Source organism: Chiloscyllium plagiosum, unplaced genomic scaffold (assembly GCF_037043375.1).
Source record: "Chiloscyllium plagiosum isolate Xiang-an unplaced genomic scaffold, Cpla_swu_hap1 HiC_scaffold_14, whole genome shotgun sequence".
NCBI lineage: Eukaryota > Metazoa > Chordata > Chondrichthyes > Orectolobiformes > Hemiscylliidae > Chiloscyllium > Chiloscyllium plagiosum.
This window is the reverse complement of record NW_028270152.1, coordinates 23,042,722-23,063,585: the sequence shown is the minus strand read 5'-3', so window position 1 is coordinate 23,063,585 and position 20,864 is coordinate 23,042,722. Positions and strand designations below refer to the sequence as shown.

Here is a 20,864-nt window from a genome sequence, read left to right as displayed (position 1 = left end):
CCAGGAAGAGGATAAGGTGTTGTTCCTCCAATAGGAGCTATGGTTTGTTTTGGCAATGGATCTACATGTGACTCTAGACCCCAGCAATGCGGTTGAGTCTTAACTGCTCTCTGGGCAATAATTGCTGGCTTAAGCCAGTGAAGCCAACATCCTGTGAATAAATTTTTAAAAAACAATGCTGTGAATACTATTAATGATAATTATATTTCCAGTACTCTCCATATGCAAGGGGATTCATCCAATACTTTGAATGCCAATCAATATTTTAAAACAGAAAAGACTTGAGGTGGTACTTTGAGGCCCTGGACCACCAATGGGACCTCATGAAGTATGCAATTTATCAGAAAATTGCAGAGGTATTACCAACATTTTTCTGTCTATCAATGTCAGTAGGCAAAACCATCGCATCATATGCAACTACATACTACAATCAGCAATTCATCATTTTCAATATATTGTCTTTCTTGGCTTTAAAGCAGATTTTATTTTGAAAAAGATGCTGTCTTCAACATGGCCTTCTTTCCACATCAGTTTGGGCTATGGCTTTTTTTTAACAGTATGAAGCAGTTGAGTCAAAACAAAATGATGCAGTTAATGGCTAACCAATTTATGCTTCTGCGTGAGCAACCTCCAAGCACACCCAAGCACTGGAAACACATAGTGTACATTACTGAGATACTGATTTAGCAATTTGTTGTCGCAGAATAACTCTAGCAAAGATCGGTTGTGTCATCGATACTCACAACCATGCATTTAGATGTGTGTTAAGGTTTCCCAATCACATGGATAAAGTCTATTTGTTTTGCAGATTGACTTCTTAAAGATCGGTCTGTATTTCAAAAAGTTTGAAACCTGTGGGTGAATGATACAGTTACTGTGCAGTCGCAGATTTGATTTAGCTGTTCCTTTGCACAGTGAAGAAAATCAATGTGATTTCCAATTATCCGTCATCTGGCAGAGCATAGCTCCTCTTCTATCATTTGTGAGAGCTACCTCAAACAAAAAGCAATCAAAGGATCTGAACAGATGGATTTGTCTGCTTAGTGCTAATTGTTAACTAGTGTAAAGCTGCAGTCTTAATTTGATTGACTTAGCACCAATCACCTTTAGTGAATTGTTTTATTTCAGAGCATCTGTGCAAGAAAGGGCTATGGATGGGACCTTATAGAGGTCTAGGAGATGTGGACTATGGTGGGAGTTGAGGAGAAGTGGATGAGATGCCCTTTTGAGGCATTTCCAAGAATGGTTCTGGGAATGAGAAACTTCAGTTGTGAGGATAGTATGAAGAAGTTGGGACTGTTCTCCCTTGGCAGAAGCAGACTGAGAGAAGATTTGATGGAGGTTGTGAGCAGGCTGGAAAAAAGTAAATTAGGAATAGCTGTTCCCACTCATTAAACATCAAGTCGAGAGAGGGAATAGACTTAAAAATATGCAAATAAAGGAAGGGTGATGTGAGAAAAATCTCTTTCACACAGCGAGTCGTTAGAGTATGGAATGCACTGCCTGGAAATGTGGTGAAGGTTCAATTCAGGTCTTCATGAGGAGCATGGGAGGATCATTTGGATAGCAATAATTTGTAGGAGTATGGAGGAGAAAGCAGAAGATGGGCTCAAGGTAATGATACTTGTTTGAAGAACCAGTGCTGTATTTCTTTTGATAACGAAAGGGCTGTTGGGGCGGGGGAGGTGTAAAATAGAGGCATTTAGCCAGGTAGAGACTCAATGGCAGGAGCATCTGCAGGAATATGGGAGGTACACAAAAGAACATTGATGGGCATGGTAGGCTATGGATTGAGGATCAGTGGCAGTGACCACTCCAGTGGTCTCTGCAGTGGGAACACAGATGAACAGGCTAGACATTATTAAGGTGTAATGCCAGGGTTGAAGGAGTCAGGGTGGTGAAGTTGAATAAGTTGTGTCTCCACATTGCAGGATGGGTATAAATGGGCTGTCAGCTGGTGCGAGGTACAATGGGGGCATTGGAAAAGGCACCTGGAGATCATCTGGGGTCTGGTGTTGACACTGTTCACAGCAAGCTGCAATCCTTGTCATTACTTTTCATTTTATAGATGCTAACAGCAACTGGGAATGCTGTAGCAACATCTGGACGGGTGATGTCAGTATCAGTTTGAAGGGCGAAAGCATGAAAATGTATGCTACCACTGACTGATCAGAGGTCCAAGAACCTCTCTCGCCCCTTGTGTTCCCACTAACAGTCTTGGTGCCCTGCTGCATGTGGCATTTCTGTCATGGTGGTTGCCTTCCCAAGAAGGCGTAGGCTGATGCAGGAGGATCAGAGCTGACGGTAAGCTCAGGTGCAGCAGCAGGCTACTGCAGAGGATGAGGAGCACCCAACGCAGACAGAGGATAGCCACAGAACCTGTGTGCATGGTGTAGGGTCCACAGGAGGCCCAGAGTTTTATGACCTTATGAGTAAGGTGAATTGCCAACACAGGCTCCCTAAGTCCCAGGACACTGTGACAGGATTATACTGGAGCAGGGCCCGAGGAAAGGGAGGCCAGTGTAGTCCAGACAGAGGCTGCCTCATCATCCCAATGTACTATAGTCTCAATAATTGGAGCAGGCAATGTGCTGGACCCTGACAAACTGTGGGATAGGGAACTATTCCATGGAGGAAGATGAGGACACTGGGGAGGAGGAAGCTCTCCTTGTGCCTGACAGAATTTAGCTGAGTCAGGCAGAACAAGCCAGGCAGATGCTTCCAGCAGATGAGAGCTAGGTGCAGCAGACAATTGGGCAGGCACACATCAGCCTCCATTAGTTTTCTTTATGTTCCCTTTTGATGGTTATAAAGAGAAAACTCATGTTTGGAATTTTCCACTTACTTGCCTGTATGTGATGTGCTTCTACTGGACTATGATAAGATCCCAGTCTACAGTAGGTATTGGGACAGAGCAGCAGTGACTTGGAGAGGGTGATTTAGATGGAATCTAATGACTTGTACAGTGTGTGGCCTGGTGATTAAACAGAGACCTGGGCGAGACAATGGCAGCCGTGAGGTACAATACTGGACTATCAACATTTGTCTGGGTACACAGCAACTTCTTAAAGATGGTGTGAGTGGTAGAGACACTGATCTTTTGGCAGATATTCACTGAGTGGTGACTTTCTTCAGGAACAGCATGAGGTAAGGGGTCAAGAATTGGGGGTGGGATAGGTAATTATTGAGGTGAGTTTGGTAAGATACTTGTTCGGCGTTATGTGAAAAACCTTCTTAGAAAATGTGACACAACTCTCACAGCTAAGCTTTTCAAAAAACTAAGATTCAGCCGTATTTGTTATTAAAGTCCTGGTGATTTTCCAGCATGATTTAGTGTAGGTTTTGGAATGTTGCCATGTGTCCTAGGAACAGTAACAATATCACACAAGCCAACAATAATTGATAAGGTCATGTAATTGTTCATGTGAGGCATGAATGAACACATAGCTCTGTGCCTTAGTCAAATAATCTGGAAAGGCTTGCATTATAGCATTTAGGAAGCTGGTTTTTTGTTTCTTCAATGTACTGTATTGTCATATTAAATTTCACTTGTCACTGACCTGCCCATTTTCAGCAAAAATGATTTTGTAGCTTCTGTGCAAATTCCCAAAATTCATTGCGTTTTCCTAATCAACCTGTTCAGAGATAATGCACCTCTCGAGTAGGTGGTACTATGAACCTAAATCTTCTAGCTTAGAGGTAGGGACACTACCACTGTACTACAAGAGCCCTAGCTCCACAGCTTCACCTGCTTTTCCTAGATTGTTCACATTAGCATGTTTGGCCACTTTGTACTTAAAAATCCAATTGGTTGATGTAAATTAGAACCAACGAAAGAGGTATCTCCAAGTACTTTGTATTCCCCTGGCATAATTTAGGGCCAAAAACCCATACTTTCCTACTCTCACCACTCTTTCCTACACTATTGGAGGTAACTGTATCCATGGTTAATCCCTTTGAATACCAACATAAACACATCCCTTTAAGCGTATAATGTGAGGTTATGATAGTCAAGGATTACGCATTCCACTGTGTTATGGTTTGTACAGCTTTTAAAATGAGGCTGAAAAGCTGGTCACAGCTCAACCACTGAACAATGCAGAGATGGTAATATTATATCAAAGGTATTTAGATTAAGAACAGTAGTCTTCACCTCAGAATTCTTAATGCATTGTTACTGCATTCCTCTGTTTATTATTTTAGGCATGTGCTCATTTAAAATAAACAAATATGTACCTACCTAAGAACATCGCACTGATGATTAAGCAGGTAAGTACTTGTGTATAAACTTTGCCAGGTTTATACACAAGTACTGTATTACTGTATCTCTCTCTAAAAGTGGAATTAAATCCCACACTGAATACTGAACATTGAATTCCGCCACATCAGAAAGTCCCTGCTATTTTCAAACATCTTTTTCATTTCTTACTGTTAGATAAGAACATTTCTCCATTTCCTGCCCAGCCTGAAAAACAGGCTTCTTGGCTGTTTCATGATCATCATTCAGTGTCAACTTCCTCCATCTGAGCTTGTTCTCAATTTTCAGCTCAGACAGGCAAAGGGAGTGGGGAAACAGCAGGGGCTTAGCAAATTCCAAGGCTCTGGAGCGTCAGTATCAAAGGAGCACTTGGTGGAAGATTTTATGTCTCCTAGGTTTGTAGGCCGGACATCCTGTAAAATACCTGATGGCCTTCCTGCCATCACTCTCTCTCTCCCCTAACCTGGATGTTTTTGAAATGTTACTGGGTCGGGCAAGACCTAGGGCAGCCCAGCCATTCTCATCCCAATTGAGGTCCTCAATTGCATGGCTAATTATTAGCCACAATGTCCTATCCTTAGCCAACCTCAGTTTTGAAGCTTATGGGAAGAATTGAGGGGTGAGGAGCATTCTCTCACGTCAACCTGCTCAAACCTCACATGAAGTTGGGGGAGAATGCTCTCACATTCCTGATGAAGAGCTTATGCTCGAAACGTTGACTCTCCTGCCCCTTGGATGCTGCCTGTCCGGCTGTGCTTTTCGAGCACCACACTTTTTGACTCTGACCCCAGCAGTCCTCATTTTATTCTACCATCTTCAAAGGTCTAACCCCAGGTGGTCATTCTCCCCATGGCTTCTCTATCAAGATTCTCACATCTCTTGCTATGTTCTGCTCCCCACCCCCCGTTGGCCGCAGTTCCTCCTACTGCTGTGAAATACTCAGCCCTGAATACTGGCACTTGCAAAGGAATAACTGCTCACTGATCCTCAGTTTGGGTTCCTCCATGTCCACTCAGCTCCTGACCTCATTACAGCCATGTTCCAAACATGGGCAAAGGAGTTTAACTCCAGAGCTGAGGAGAGAGTGACTGTCCTTAACATCATCTGTGTATGACATCAAAGAGCTCTCGCAAAACAGAGATTATTGGAAGTCAAGAGGAAATCTCTCCACTGGTTGGACTCATACTGAGTACAGAGGAAGATAGCTGTGGTTGTTGAAGATCAAACATCTCAGGATATCACAGCAGTAGTTCCTCAGGGTAGTGTTCCAGGCTCAACGTCAATGACCTTCTCTCCATGCTAAGGTCAGAATAGGGATGTACACCAATGATTGCCCAATGTTTAGCACAATTTGCATCTCTTCAGATACCGAAGCAATCCATGTCCATATGTAGCAAGCCCTGGGCAATATCCAGGGTTAATAACTAACAAGTAGCAGTCATGCCACACAAATGACTGTCTCCAATAAGAGAGAATCCGACCCTTACATCATCATTGCTAAAAGCCCCACTAACAACATCTTTGGGGTTACCATTGACCAGTAACTAAACTAGACTAACCATATAAATACTGTGGCTGAAAGAGCAGATTAGAGGCTATGAATAGTACCACAACTCCCCAAAGCCTGTCGCACTTCCAGCACCACTAATCCATCATCTATAAGGCCCAAGTCAGGAGTGTGGTGGAATGTTTCACATTCCTTCAACCACAATGCAGGGTGACAGTAGTGTGTACCATCTAAAATCTACACTGGAGTAACAAGGAGTCCTTCAATGGCAGCTTCCAAATCTGCAGCTGCTGCCATCTAGAAGGACAAGGGCAGTAAATTCATGGAAACACCAATCCCCCCACCTAAAGTCACATGCCATTCTAATTTGGAACTCTGTAGTTGTTCTTTCACTGTCACTGGGTTAATTTCCTTGAATTCCCTCCTTAACAACACTGTGGGTGTCTCTATACCTCAAGGAAGGAAATTGTTTAAGAAGACAGCTCACCACCACCTATCCAACGGTGCCTCCATCCTACGAATGAATATGTGAAATTGGTGGTGGGAAATGTGTGATTATTGCAATGGTCTGTGTTGTGCTTTTCTAGCTGTTAACATTTTGGATGTTGGGCAGTGGTAAGGAGAAAATACCTCCCTTCCTCTTGTTGAGCAGGTAAAAGAAGCTTCTCCCTAAACAAGGATTAAACTTGTGTGCTTAGTGCAGACTGTCCATGCATAATGACAGACAACTGCCATTTGTGCAGTGACTGCAGAATGGCATTGATAGACTGCTTTCACACAGGTGGTTGTGCACTGAGTGCAGCCTTCGACATGAAACTGTCAGATAGAAGTATGGAGGATTTTGGTGAGCGTGGTGCCTGAAGATTGAAACCTGCTGACTACAAAATACAGGGTATTAGAATGAGGTAACTGCAGAATTGAGATTGAAGAGTGTGTACATGACAACTTAGGGACTGTACATTGTTTGTAATGACTATTGCAAATGACTGGCTGCAGATTGGGAAGGCTGATTACAAAATATTGATTAGAAGTTGGGAGATTGAAGTTTAGTGACTAAAGTACATGTAATAAATTTGGATTTCCATAAAAGAGGTTCAATAAGCTACCACACATACGGCTACCGAATGCAATAAGAGCATGTGATGTTGTGGGTACTACATAAGTATGGATAGATGATTGGCTAACTATTAGAAAACAGAGTTGGAGTAAAGGAGGCTTTTTCAGGATGGCAACATGCAACTAGTGGAGGTACATAAGGATCATTGCTTGGATCCGCAGTTATTTTAAAATATATATTCACAACTCAATGAGCGAAGTGAACTTACTAACTCTGGGTTTGCAGATGACACAAAACCAGGTGGGAAGGTAAATAATGAGGATGAGAAAAACAGTCTGCTGAGGGAATATATCTAGGTTATGTGAATGGGCAAAAACTTAGCAGATGGAATATAATGTGAGAAAATATGAAGTGATGCACTTTTGCAGGAAGAATAGAAGGGCTGAATATTAGTTAAATGGTGAAAGACTGCAGAAAGGTGCAGCACAGGAATATTTTAGGGTCCTCATGTATGAATCACAAAAATCCATCAGCCAAGTTCAGGAAGTAATATTGAAGACAAATTGAATTTAAGTTTCAAAGGGGATGGAGCATGAAAATAAGGAGATCTTGCAAAAACTGTACAAGGAACTAGTCAGACCACAGCTGGGATACTGTGAAAAATTTTGGTAAGATATCATGAACAGTAAGGAAAGATATCCTGGCATTGGAGGCAGTCTGGAGAAGGTTCACAAGGTTAACACCAGGAATGGAAGAGGTTTCTTATAAAGAGAGATCAAGTGGGTTTGGTTTTTTGAAGAATGAGAGGAGAGCTTATCGAAAATATAATATTCTTTGGGGTTTGAGAGGTAGACAAGAGAAATTGTTTGCCATTGTGAGTAAGTCTAGGACCAGACGGCTAAATCTCAGAATAAGGGGTCACTCACTAAAGACCAATGAGGAGGAGGATTTCTTTTCTTGGAAGGTAGCCAATCTGTGAAATTTTTCACTGCAAAAGTTTATAGTACGAGCAGCAGCGGAGTTAGGATGAACTCGGATGAACTGCAGATAAGGTAAGGCAGTTTTTATTAAAATTACTTACCGGTAGTGGGCAGCGGTGTTTTTCTCTTTCACAGAAGGGGCGGGAGCAGCGGAGGAAGTGACGTGGACCGGAGGGGCAGCCGGGAAGGAAAGCAGTGATCATAGATATCAGCAAGGTAGCTAAACCCGAGACTCTACTACTGTAGTGTCTCCCACCCACCCTCCTCCTCTAACCTAGTTAATAAGTAGGAAAGGTGGGAGCGACAACCAGGGGACTGCCGGTAATATATCTGGGCAGTGGCTGAACCCAAGACACTACACATGTTGTGTCTCCCACCTCTCCCCCCTCCTCCTCTAACCAAAAATAGGACTCTGCTTTGTTAAGGTAAGGATTTTCTATTTCTTTATCGGTGATTGGTTAAGAATTTACTTTTTATGGTTTATCTATTAATTGGTTTTTAGAAAAAGACTATAGCAGAGAGGTATCAGAAAGTATTTTAACTCAAACTTATACAAAGTAATAAAGTAATTAACTAAGCAGAGATGGCTGGGCAGGTGATGTGCTGTAGCTGTATGATGTGGGAGCTGGCTGATCCCATTGTGAATGGCAGTGACCACATCTGCAGCAAGTGTTGGTTGCTGGAAGAACTCCGGCTCAGAATTGATGATCTGGAATCTGAGCTTCAAACACTGCGGCACATCCGGGAGGGGGAGAGTTACCTGGACATTTTGTTTCAGGAGGCAGTCACACCTGGGAGATTAAGTAATTCACATTCAGTTAGTGATCAGGGACATCAGAGTGTGACTGTAAGTGAGGCAGGTAGGGGGAACCGGAGTTCAGGAGGGCAGGAGCCTCAGCCCTTGACCTTGTCCAACAGGTATGAGATTCTTGCTCCCTATATGGATGAGAAAAAGGGCTCTGGACAGGATAAGCCAGCTGACCACGGCACCATGATGCAGAAGGCCATTCAAGAGGGGGAAGCAAAAAGACAAGTAGTTGTTATAGGGGATTCTATAATTAGGGGGACAGATAGTATCCTATGCAAGCCGGATCGGGAGTCTTGGAAAGTGTGTTGCCTGCCCGCTGCCAGGGTGCGGGACATATCCGACCGGCTTGAAAGGATATTGGAGCGAGAGGGAGAGGATCCAGTTGTTGTAGTCCACGTTGGGACTAACAACATAAGCAAAGCTAGGGTGGAGGACCTGTTTGGGGATTATCGAGCACTAGGAAGGAAATTGAAGTACTGGTCCTCAAGTGTCATACTCTCCGGATTACTGCCCGAGCCACGTGCCAATTGGCATAGGGATAAGAAAATTATGGAAGTAAACATGTGGCTAAGGGATTGGTGTGGGAAAGAGGGATTCCATTTCATGGGGCATTGGCGTCAGTTTTGGAACCGGGATAATCTGTACCATTGGGACAGTCTCCACCTGAACCGATCTGGTACCAATGTTCTAGCAAAGAGGATAAATAGGGTGGTCAGTAGGACTTTAAACTTCTGAGTTGGGAGGAAGGGAAAGTGAAAGCGACAGGGAGTATGGAGTTAAATGGAAAGATAAGCAAGAGGATAGCATGTATGCAGGTGGATTTAAGCTTGAGGCAGACTAGGAATGCAACAAAAAGGAAGGATAACTTAGGACATCTTATGACTTCCAATATCTCTAATGATAAGAATGTTAGCATTAAGACACTTTACCTGAATGCTCGTAGCATTCGTAACAAAGCAGATGAACTAACGGCACAGATCATCGTGAATGATTATGATGTGGTAGGTATCACAGAGACATGGTTGCAGGGGGTTCAGGACTGGCAGTTAAACATCCAAGGATTTACAACTTATCGAAAAGACAGGGAGGTGGGCAGAGGGGGTGGGGTGGCCTTGTTAGTTAAGAACAAAATTAAATCTATGGCACTGAATGACATAGAGTCGGATGATGCGGAGTCTGTGTGGGTGGAATTGAGGAACCACAAAGGCAAAAAAAACATAATGGGAGTTATATACAGACCTCCTAACAGTGGTCAGGACCAGAGACGCAACATGTACTGGGAAATAGAAAAGGCATGTCAGAAAGGCAAGGTCACGGTGATCATGGGAGACTTCAATATGCAGGTGGACTGGATAAATAATGTTGCCAGTGGATCCAAAGAAAGGGAATTCTTGGAATGCTTACAGAATGGCTTTTAGGAAGAGCTTGTCATGGAGCCCACAAGGGAGCAGGCTATTTTGGACCTAGTGCTATGTAATGAACCAGACTTTATAAAAGTTGTTGGTAAAATTCTAGAATCCATCGTTAAGGATGAGGTTTCTAAATTCTTGGAAGAGCAGGGTCGGATTAGAACAAGTCAACATGGATTTAGTAAGGGGAGGTCGTGCCTGAAAACCTGTTAGAATTCTTTGAAGAAGTGACAAGTAGGTTGGACCAGGGAAACCCAGTGCTGAGCAAGGTGAGGGCCCATGGTGTTCGAGGTGTACTACTGGCATGGATTGAGGATTGGCTGTCTGACAGAAGGCAGAGAGTTGGGATAAGAGGTTCTTTTTCGGAATGGCAGCCAGTGACAAGCAGTGTCCCACAGGGTTCAGTGTTGGGGCCGCAGCTGTTCGCGTTATATATTAATGATCTGGATGAAGGGACTGGGGGCATTCTAGCGAAGTTTGCCGATGATACCAAGTTAGGTGGACACGCAGGAAGTGGGGAGGCTGGAGAAGGATCTAGACAGTTTGGGAGAGTGATCCAGGAAATGGCTGATGGAATTCAATGTGAGCAAATGTGACGTCTTGCACTTTGGAAAAAATAATACAAGCATGGACTACTTTTAAATGGTGAGAAAATTCATAAAGCCAAAGTACAAAGGGATCTGGGCGTGCTAGTCGAGGATTCTCTAAAGGTAAACATGCAGGTTGAATCCGTGATTAAGAAAGCGAATGCAATGTTGTCATTTATCTCAAGAGGGTTGAAATATAAAAGCAGCAATGTGCTACTGAGACTTTATAAAGCTCTGGTTAGGCCCCATTTGGAGTACTGTGTCCATTTTTGGTCCCCACACCTCAGGAGGGACATACTGGCATTGGAGGGTGTCCGGCGGAGATTCACACGGATGATCCCTGGAATAGTAGGTCTAACTTATGAGGAATGGCTGAGGATCCTGGGATTGTACTCATTGGAGTTTAGAAGGTTAAGGGGAGATCTAATAGAAACTTACAAGATGGCTTGGAAAGGGTGGACGCTAAGAAATTGTTTCCGTTAGGCGAGGAGACTAGGACCTGTGGGCACAGCCTTAGAATTAGAGGGGGTCAATTCAGAACAGATATGCGGAGACATTTCTTCAGCCAGAGAGTGGTGCGCCTGTGGAATTCATTGCCGCGGAATGCAGTGGAGGCTAAATGTCTTCAAGGCAGAGATTGATAAATTCTTGATGTCACAAGAAATTAAGGGCTACGGGGAGAATGCGGGTAAGTGGAGTTGAAATGCCCATCAGCCATGATTAAACGGCGGAGTGGACTCGATAGGCCGAATGTCCTTACTTCCACTCTAGGTCTTATGGTCTTATAGTGCCGAGACCTCAAGTATGTTCAAGACTGAGATAGACAGATTTTTGATAAGTATGGGAATCGAGGGATATCATAGAATCCCTTTGGTATGGAAACAGGCCATTTGGCCCAACAAATCCACACCAATCCTCCAAAGATTACACCACTCAGACCCATTCCCCTACCCTGTTACTTTACATTTCCCCTGACAATTGCACCTAAACCTACACACCCCTGAACATTATGGGAAATATAACATGGCCAACTCACCTAACTTGCACATATTCAGACTGTGTGAGGAAACCGAAGCACCCAGAGGAAACCCATGCAGACAAAGAGAGAATGTGAAAACTCCACACAGACAGTCACCCAAGGGTGGAATCAAACCCAGGTCCCTGATGCTGTGAAGCAGCAGTGCTAACCACTGAACCATGGAAAGTTGAGTTGTTGAAAGTTATCAAATATACCATGGTCTCATTAGCAAGTTATGAGAAGGTTTGATATCAACAAACACATTGACTTGGATCCCATTTACCACCCTCTGAGAAAAAAGAACAGGAAATGACATCACCACAGGAAATGACGCCACCAGTCCAAGGAAACCTAAACACATAAAGAGAAAGCGGGTCACTAATACCAGTGCTTCATCAGAGGCTCACTGATGATGTCACCTATTATGTGACAAAACGTCTGAAAATGAACCTTCCAGCTCAGCGAGCAAACATGATGTCATTAACTGGTGGAGCAGACTCATTGGGTCTGAATGATCTTCATCTGCTGCTGTGTCTTACGGTCTTAAACTGGGCCTGTGAGCTATACCTCGTGTGACTGAAATGAAAGTTAGTAAAAGGGGGAAGTAACTGAGGACAGTAAGAGGCCATTGCTGATACAGAAATATTAATGGCTTCAATCCAACAAAACAGATGGAGAGTGAACATGCAGCAGGTTTGGAGAAAGGAACTGAGTGACTCGACAGATTCTCACTGCAGGAATGGGAGGTGCCTAGAGTGCTTGGAATGTAAAGAATGGCATCTAGCTCAACCAGAATGTGTCTGATAATCCCCTGCTCTACAGTCTTCCTGCAGTTATTAGAAATCTAGTCATGAACCAATCATCATGCAATGGTTGCTGTAATGTTTTGACTGATCCTGGATCCTTTCTGTATTTCCAATCAATCTCATCAGTTTGCAGCTGCTTTTAAGACCATTGGTATCCAGAACGTGATGAACTAAGGCCCTGACTGTGTTTTAATTATGATTTGGAGATGCCGGTGTTGGACTGGGGTGTACAAAGTTAAAAATCACACAACACCAGGTTATAGTCCAACAGGTTTAATTGGAAGCACACTAGCTTTCAGAGCGACAATCACCTGATGAAGGAGCGTCGCTCCGAAAGCTAGTGTGCTTCCAATTAAACCTGTTGGACTATAACCTGGTGTTGTGTGATTTTTAACTGTGTTTTAAGTAGTAGGTAAAAAACCCCATTGTACTATAATCACAAAAAAATGGCAGAGGAGTTATTGCCAGTGGGCTGGTCAATATTTATCCCTCAAACAACATCTCAAAAGTAGGTCATTATTGCATATTGGTTTATGGGAGCTTGCTGAGTGTGAATGAGCTGCTGCATTTCCTCCGTTATTAAGTAAGGACACTACAAAAATACATCCTTCTGTAAAGTACTTTGAGACATCCTGGGTGTTAAAAGAAGCTATATAAAAGCAACCTCTTTTCTTTTTTATGACCCTGTTTTCATTCTCTCTCAGACTGAGAATTTATCCTCAAGATGGTTGTTTGGACACGTGGCCACATTTCAGGCACTACTGTAGGTGCAAGTTATTAGCTTTTGTAGACTGTCACTGTTGGAAAGGAGTAATTTTCAAACTTTGCACTTCATTTTATCACCAATTACATCAGGAAAAGTGCAAACCATATATTGACATTTCTGATACTCCTCATTAAATGGTGGAGCAGCTACCCTTTACTCTTTATTGGCAAATCTCTCAACTAACTGGGAAGATAGAATTAAACAGTGATTTTAATAATTTTCAATTTTGACATTTTTTTTCTCTCATTTCTTTGCAGGTCTTTTCATGTGAAGCCAAGTGTAAGTATAATTATAAGTTTGTTGGCATCAAATGCCAATTGTTTAGCTGTAAATTGCATCTTGCCTTTTTATGTTACACTTGATTAATAATCAGCAAAAGCCCCACTCTTCCAACAATTACAACAATGAGATCTGCCCACTTCACAGACTTTCCCATGCTGGCAGGTCAAAGGGAAATTCATGTTGAATTTAACAATGGCAATCTCCTGTTAATTCACATAAGCGACTGAGGTGATGATGCACATTGAGCACACTTAGAGTAAAATCTGGACAGAAGACTTCAGATGTCACATTTTATAACATTAGCAATCATGGCTATCTAATTCATGGTATTTCATTGCAACTAATGTCTTCTAGTATAAACTAAGAGCAGAAATTGCTGCAGAAGCTCAGTAGATTTGCCAACATCTGTGGCAAGAGGAACAGAGTTTAACATTTCGTGTCCGGTATGACTCTTCTTCATAGTTCAAACTTTGGGAATGGTGATGTATATGCTGCTGACAGAGGGAGAATGAAGAGAATAGATTGTGAGAATGCCCAGAGAAAAAGGCAAAAGTGGTGCTAGTGGTGATAAAGGAGGAATAAAGATGTGAAATGGGGTCAATGATGGGATGAAAAGGAAAAAAATAGTCAACAAGACACAAAAAGACATGGCTAGGAGAGTAGTGGGGGAATGTAAGAAAAGTGCAGGACAGATCATGCTGTGAAATTGCGAATTTAATGTCGAGTACTAGAGGCTTTAAATTGCCTGAGCATTACAAAACGTTATTCCTCCAGCTTGCATTGAACTTTATTTCTTCAAGAGGTAGTAGTAGGTGCAGGTACAGTTACAACATTTAAAAGACATTTGGACAGGTACATGAATAGGAAAGTTATAAGGGATATGGGCCAAATGTAGGCAAGTCGGACTAGTTTAGTTTGGGGAACTTCTGTATGACTCTATAACTGTCTATGCATTTCCTTCTTGGTCTCTCTCTTGCTCTGTTACCCTCTGTTTTACCAATCACTACCAGATTTCTAGTTTCTTTCCCCTAAGTGCAAGCTCAAGGAATTGTAGTTCTCTTTTTGTGACTAATGATCCCAATGATGGAAACTCCCTGCACCCTGAGAGCTGTTGGGCAATCAGAAACCAGTAGCTGTCCATTCTCTACAGTGTTAGTGGGATCATTTGGCAGCTGTAGACAGTGCAACCAAGGAGAGACTTGGGATCACTGAGGAACTCCGATAGTGGGGAAGTGAGAGAGGTGGGAATGGATAGGGGTACCCGTGTGGTGACTGCCCTTGGTGATTGAATATCATTAACTACCCCCTCGAGGGCCTCAATTGGTGGCAAAGCAGAGACCCACCTGGCACCCCCACAGTCTGATTAATTGCCACTGCTGCCTCCAAACTCATCCTGGGGAAGTGCACAAAATTCCACCCAACTCTGTGTTGCCTTTCTATTTACTTTCCATTGTCTTAGATTCTAATGCATCATACAATAATATTGAGCAGATACAGACATGTTTAGCTATATCTAAAACACCAGGATATAGTCCAACAGGTTTATTTGGAATCACTAGCTTTCAAGGCACTGCCTCTTCATCAGGTGGTTGTGGAACAGGACTATAAGACACAGAAGTTATAGCAAAAGGGTTACAGTGTCATGGAGCTGTAATGGCATTTTAAACAAAATGAGATTTAGTCTTTCATCTTTTAGAATGGAATATGCTAGTTTCGGTTCTTAAATGTGTAAATCCCAGAACTCCTTTTAAGTCACATTCTCAAGATAGCTTCAGCATTTCTAACAATACGTGCCATCTTAGCTCAGACAAAGCATTAAAGGTGTGAAGTTTCTCAATGTGTCCCAATGTTGAGTCAGACTGGTTCTATTTCTAATGTGGGACTTATAGAATCTTACCTGGATTTATGCAGTTTTTGAGCAAAATAAAATGTAATTCTGCAAATACAAATTGACCCCATAAACTTATATGACTCAACATTGGGGCACAGACAGACTTTAACCTCACATCTTTAATGCATTGTCTGAGCTGAGATGTCACCTATTGTTAGAAGTGCTGAAGCTATCTTGAGAATGATTTGGAGATGCCAGTGTTGGACTGGGGTGTACAAAGCTACAAATCACACAACACCAGGTTATCGTCCAACAGGTTTAATTGGAAGCACTGTTCCTTCATCAGGTGGTTGACCACTTTATCTTGAGAATGTAACTTAAAAGGAGTTCTGCAATTTACATATTAAAGAACTGAAACTAGCATATCCCATTCTAAACAATGAAAATCTTAATCTAAACTTGTTTAATATATAGTTACAGTTCCATGACAGCGTAACCCTTTTGCTATAAATTCTGTGTCTTATAGTCCTGTTCCACAACCACCTGATGAAGAGGCAGCGCCTTGAAACCTAGTGTTTCCAAATAAACCTGTTTGACTGTAACCTGGTGTTATGTGATTTGTAACTTTGTCCACCCCAGTCCAATACCAGCACCTCCAAATCATATATCCAAAACAAAATTAAGTTTCTCAGCTTGACTAGTTATCCTAAGTGTAAAATAAGTTTGAAAGCTCAGCACAACCCAGTTGATGGCTTCATATTTTCAGCAGTTCTTAAACTAGCATTAAGAAATTTCAGACTATCAATCTGCCCTAAGATGATGAGATACTGTGGAATTTATCACTCCCTGTGAGGGTGATAGAGGTGGAAGCCCTCCTAACATTTAAGAAGTATTTAGATGTGCACTTGTGATGCCAAGGTATACAAGGCTATGAGCTAAAGTGGTGGACAATAAGATTAAAAGAGTTAGATGTTTATTTTTGACAGGCGCAGATTTGATGGGCCAAAGGGCCTTTTAGTGTGTTGAGACCTCTCTGACTCTACACCTTTGGATTCATTGTGATTTCAAAGTTCATACTGAGGATTATGGGGCAATTATGCTATCATTCCCGCTGTTGCAAAATTTAATGTTTGTGATTTAATGTTAACACCTGATCTGTGTTGGCAATTATTTTGTCTTTGCCCAGTGACCCTTGTACTTTCTGACTTTATGTGCGATGTAACTAGCCTTCCTTGCTGTTTCATAACTCTTTTTGACAGACTGTGGCTGTGAAGAAATTAATGAAGCTATGCCTGTGAACAGACTCCTCCTAAATAACTTAACAACCTCCACTATACTGTACTGCAAAGAGAAATGTAGCCCATGTATACGTGTCCAGCTGACTGTGTCACTGGCAGGTAAGGCTGAAGAATATTAATAATCTCAAACTGTTCAAAAATTCAGAAAATTCAAGGTTATGACTAATGTCTGTGAAAGAGCTACATGTGAGCAATTATTGACTGACATTGAAAGTCTAAGGAAGTACTTTTAGTAGATACATTATGTTTACATTTCAATCCCTTTTTTCTTTATCAGATGAATAAATACAGTTTGATTAGACTAGGTATTGATTGTACACAAATATTTATTGTACTCTATCGGGAAGGGCCAGTTGGTTAAAAGTTTATTTTTCTCATGTGCAATAAAAAGTCTCCATTGCTAGGAGCTGTACCTTGTTAGTAATCATCGCCGACACTTAGCAATGAAGGAGCACCTTAGAAAAAACATTGTACTAATAGATTGCTCTAATTGTTCAGTCTTCTGCAGCCAGATGTCAGTTCACAAGAAAATAAACCATTACTCTTTAGAAAGCAGGTGGGGAAAAGGCAATGGAAATTATTTGAACTTAGTTTATCTGAAAGAAATGGGACAGTGCCACATTGCAATGATAGGACAGAAACAGGCCATTCAGCCCAACAGGTCTGAGCCATTGTTTATGCTCTGCAGAAACCTTCTTCCGTCCTTCTTCATCTGACCCCATCAGCATAACCTTTCCATTCCCTTCTCCTGCACGTGTTAATGTAATTTTCATGAAATGCATCTGTTCTAATCACTCAAGAGGTAGTGAAGATAAAATCAATGTGCACCCTGTGGCACCCTATTTACACCCAGGTGTTATACTTTACATTAGACTAGATTCCCTACAGTGTGGAAACAGGCCCTTCGGCCCAACCAGTCCACACCGACCCTCCGAAGAGTAACCCACCCAGACCCATTTCCCTCTGACTAATACAGCTAACACTATGGCCCAAGAAGGCCACTTTTTCTGGCCTTCCACTGGACAGACCATGCATTTAGCTGGATCATTATTCATTATCATAGGGGAATTGTAAATCGGCTAACTTCTGCAAGCATACTCTCCACTTTGCTGCAGTTTCTGGTGCAGAAACCGTTTGCTCAGACAACGTGGAGATTGTGCTGCAGAGGTTCTGTTGAATCTGGCACTAATTATTAATGTTCTGGAGGAGACTGAGTACGCACACTCATTCCTAGAAATTGACCTCCCAGAGTTCCTGTTCCACATTCAAAAGATGGCTGGAAAGGGGTCAATTTGTGATTCTCTCTCACGGAACAAATATTACCCTGCAACCTAGTGAATGTAGTATCACCTTGGTGTGGTAGAGAGAACTCTTCCCTCAGTGTTTAACACTCATTCGTTCCTATAATCTATGCTGGCAGTTCAGTTCAATGCAGTATTGAAGGCACTGCTCAAATGATTGTGCAAGATCCTCTTCCACAGACAGGGCAGGCATGGCCAACTTTCCTCTCTCAAAAGCAATAGTGAGAAAAAAACAGCTTAACTGACTGTTGTTCCTGAAACTTTCCTGTGTGCAAACAGCTGATCCACTTTGCTACGCAGCAACATTGACTGCAATCCAAAAAACTCTTAATTAAAGTGCTTTGAATTGTGCTGGAGGCATCTATAGATTGCACACAAATGTACTATGAAATTATCTTAAAAAAAGGTAGGGCAGGCTAATGATTGTAACTTTCCCAATTTGGACCAGGAGGGGAGAGTAAATGGAGTCGGGGTGGAAGTGGAAGCAAGTCCAGTAAAAACAATGCAGATGAAGAAATTGAGGACGAAGAATATAATGAAGGTAACTGTAATTAATATTCAAGAATTATCACCTACACAATGTGCTAGTCAATGACCAGAAATCCAGACTAACTGGGCTTGATTTTTAAATTGGAAACCCAACACCTAGATGATTGTTTGTATTGGTCAGAGCATTGAGTATGGGAGTTGGGAGGTCATTGATGTGGCTGTATAGGACATTGGTTGGCTCACTATTGGAATACTGCATGCAATTCCCCCTGCTTTGAGAAGAATGTTGTGAAACTTGAAAGGTTCAGAAAAGATTTACAAGGATGTTGCCAGGTTTGGAGGTTTTGAACTATAGGGAGAGGCTGAATAGACTGGGGCTATTTTCCCTGGAGCATTGGAGGCTAAGGGGTGATGTTTTAGAGGGGTATAAAATGATGAAGGGCATAGATAGGGTAAATAGACAAGGTCGTTTCCCTGGGTTGGGGGAGTCCAAAACTAGAGGGCATAGGTTTAAGGTGAGAGGGGAAAGGTTTAAGAGGGACCTAAGGGGCAACTTTTTCATGCAGAGGTTGGTGCATATATGGAATGTGTTGCCAGAGGAAGTGGTGGAGGCTGGTACAATTACAGCATTTAAAAGGCATCTGGATGGGTATATGAATAGGCAGTGATTAGAGGGATATGGACCAAATGCTGGCAAATGAGACCAAATGGCAGTATTGACCAGGATGACCTTGTGAATGTGGGCAGACTTTTGGAAATAAAAAGCCTTCTTTTCCTTTCAGGTTTTGAGTTGATATATCTTTCTGCATATCACTCAACGAATGGGATAAACAGATGCGCACGGCTGAAGGTTCGATTCCATCCCACTGATCATGAACTCAACACATCTCCAAAGGCAAGTGTGAAGAGAAGAGTTGGAACTCCGCACATCTTGCTCACATGCCAACAAATATAATATTAGACCAAATGTGAAAGAACGGGACTCCGTTAGTTAACATTAACACATAGAACAGGCATGCATCTATGCACCACCTCTGTGACCTGGGCCACCAAGTTGCCTGTTATTTCTATTTTCTGCTTCTCTCCTACTCTGACACTTCTGCCAATGATGTCTAATGTAAGGTCAAAGAACAGCACTTTACCTTTCCAATTAGGTGCTTTGGAGCCTTCCAAAATCAAAATTGTGTTCAATAATTTCTTCCTGCAACTTCTAACCTTATTGTTTTAAACTAACATATTGCTGATAATGCTGAATCTGTCATGTACTCCTGTTCTAGATCTATATTTTGTTTCCTTGCTTGTTCCACTAACATTTCCTACTGCCTTGCACCATCGTCCCTTTTGTAACCAATCTCCCCTGTCTCCCCTATCTGTCACAGACTTTTGCTTTTGTTCCTCCTGCCTCCCTCTGCTCCATATTTACCACAAATCCATGAGTTCTAATTGTTCCGGTTCTGATGAAGGGTCACAGAGCGGGTACATGATCTCTGCTTCTGTTCACAAATGCTGAACAATCCCAAAATTTTCCCATTTTTATTTCCAAAGAAGCCAATCAACACTTCTTCATTTCGTTATAAAACAAGTCCACATTAAGAAGTGAACAACTTGTTTTTATTTTGGAAATGTGTTGTTGTAAGTTTTACAAACATGAGGAGGAATGTTTCTTGAAAGGAGTATTTAGGATGTAGAATGTGCTGCCTGGTAAGACAGTGGCTAAAGATTAAATGTGGCTTTTAAATACGAAAGGAGTCATAATTTGTATGGGTAGAGGAAAAGACCAGGAGCCAGGACTAAATGGATTCATCTGGCTATCACATTTGGATTAATTTGCTCCTGCCCTGAATTGACCTAGTATAACCTTGGTGGGGCTGAATAGCCTCCTCCTGTGCTCTACTGTTCTCAGATTCTGTGTGGTGTAGACAGCCTCCTCCGCGAAAAATTTGAGCTGCCAATCTCAGCCTGAACTGAGATATTAAATTCTTACATTCGCTTAGGTCTGTTTTGTCTTCTCAACTATACCGAATGGAGGAACAGACGACAGCTGTATGGCATATGTGCTACAGGGTGGAAAAGAATGGAATAACAGAAAACATTGCTATCAGAAGTGAGGGACACTTTGAAACTGAACAGTTTCTATTACAACCATGCAGTGGCTCTGCCGCAGTTGTAGATCAGGTTTTGCCCGAATCTGTCAGCTCTTTCAGCTGAAGGTGGCATCGTGGGCAGCAAGATTTACTGGAATGGGACTTTGGACCACAGAGGAAATGTTACGTTCAGGAATTCTGGAAGTACAGGCTTCCTGGAATACTGAATACTCTGCTTGATGTAGAATGGCAACTTATTTCTAAGGAAAAACAAGTTATGACCAAAACATAAGCACACATTTGGTCTACCTCATATACTAACAGACATGGGAAGTTTCCAGGTTATGGGGGAGGGAACAGACTTCTCTCTGTGATGTATATGA

General features: G+C 42.2%; 1 protein-coding gene across 2 annotated transcripts in view; it reads left to right on the top strand.

Moving 5' to 3' along the window:
- LOC122558892 (interleukin-17 receptor C-like) overlaps positions 1-20,864 on the top strand; it is a 69,711-nt gene that overhangs the window by 12,781 nt on the left and 36,066 nt on the right. Inside the window, exons 1-5 of one of the 2 annotated variants that reach the window (XM_043707808.2) lie at positions 8,054-8,227; positions 13,454-13,475; positions 16,569-16,706; positions 18,357-18,449; positions 19,180-19,292. In XM_043707808.2, coding sequence (XP_043563743.2) covers positions 16,598-16,706; positions 18,357-18,449; positions 19,180-19,292 — 315 coding nt within the window. In that variant the 5' untranslated portion in view covers positions 8,054-8,227; positions 13,454-13,475; positions 16,569-16,597. Of the gene's footprint in view, positions 1-8,053; positions 8,228-13,453; positions 13,476-16,568; positions 16,707-18,356; positions 18,450-19,179; positions 19,293-20,864 lie in introns of those variants that run through there. The other variant, XM_043707807.2, reaches the window with a different exon arrangement.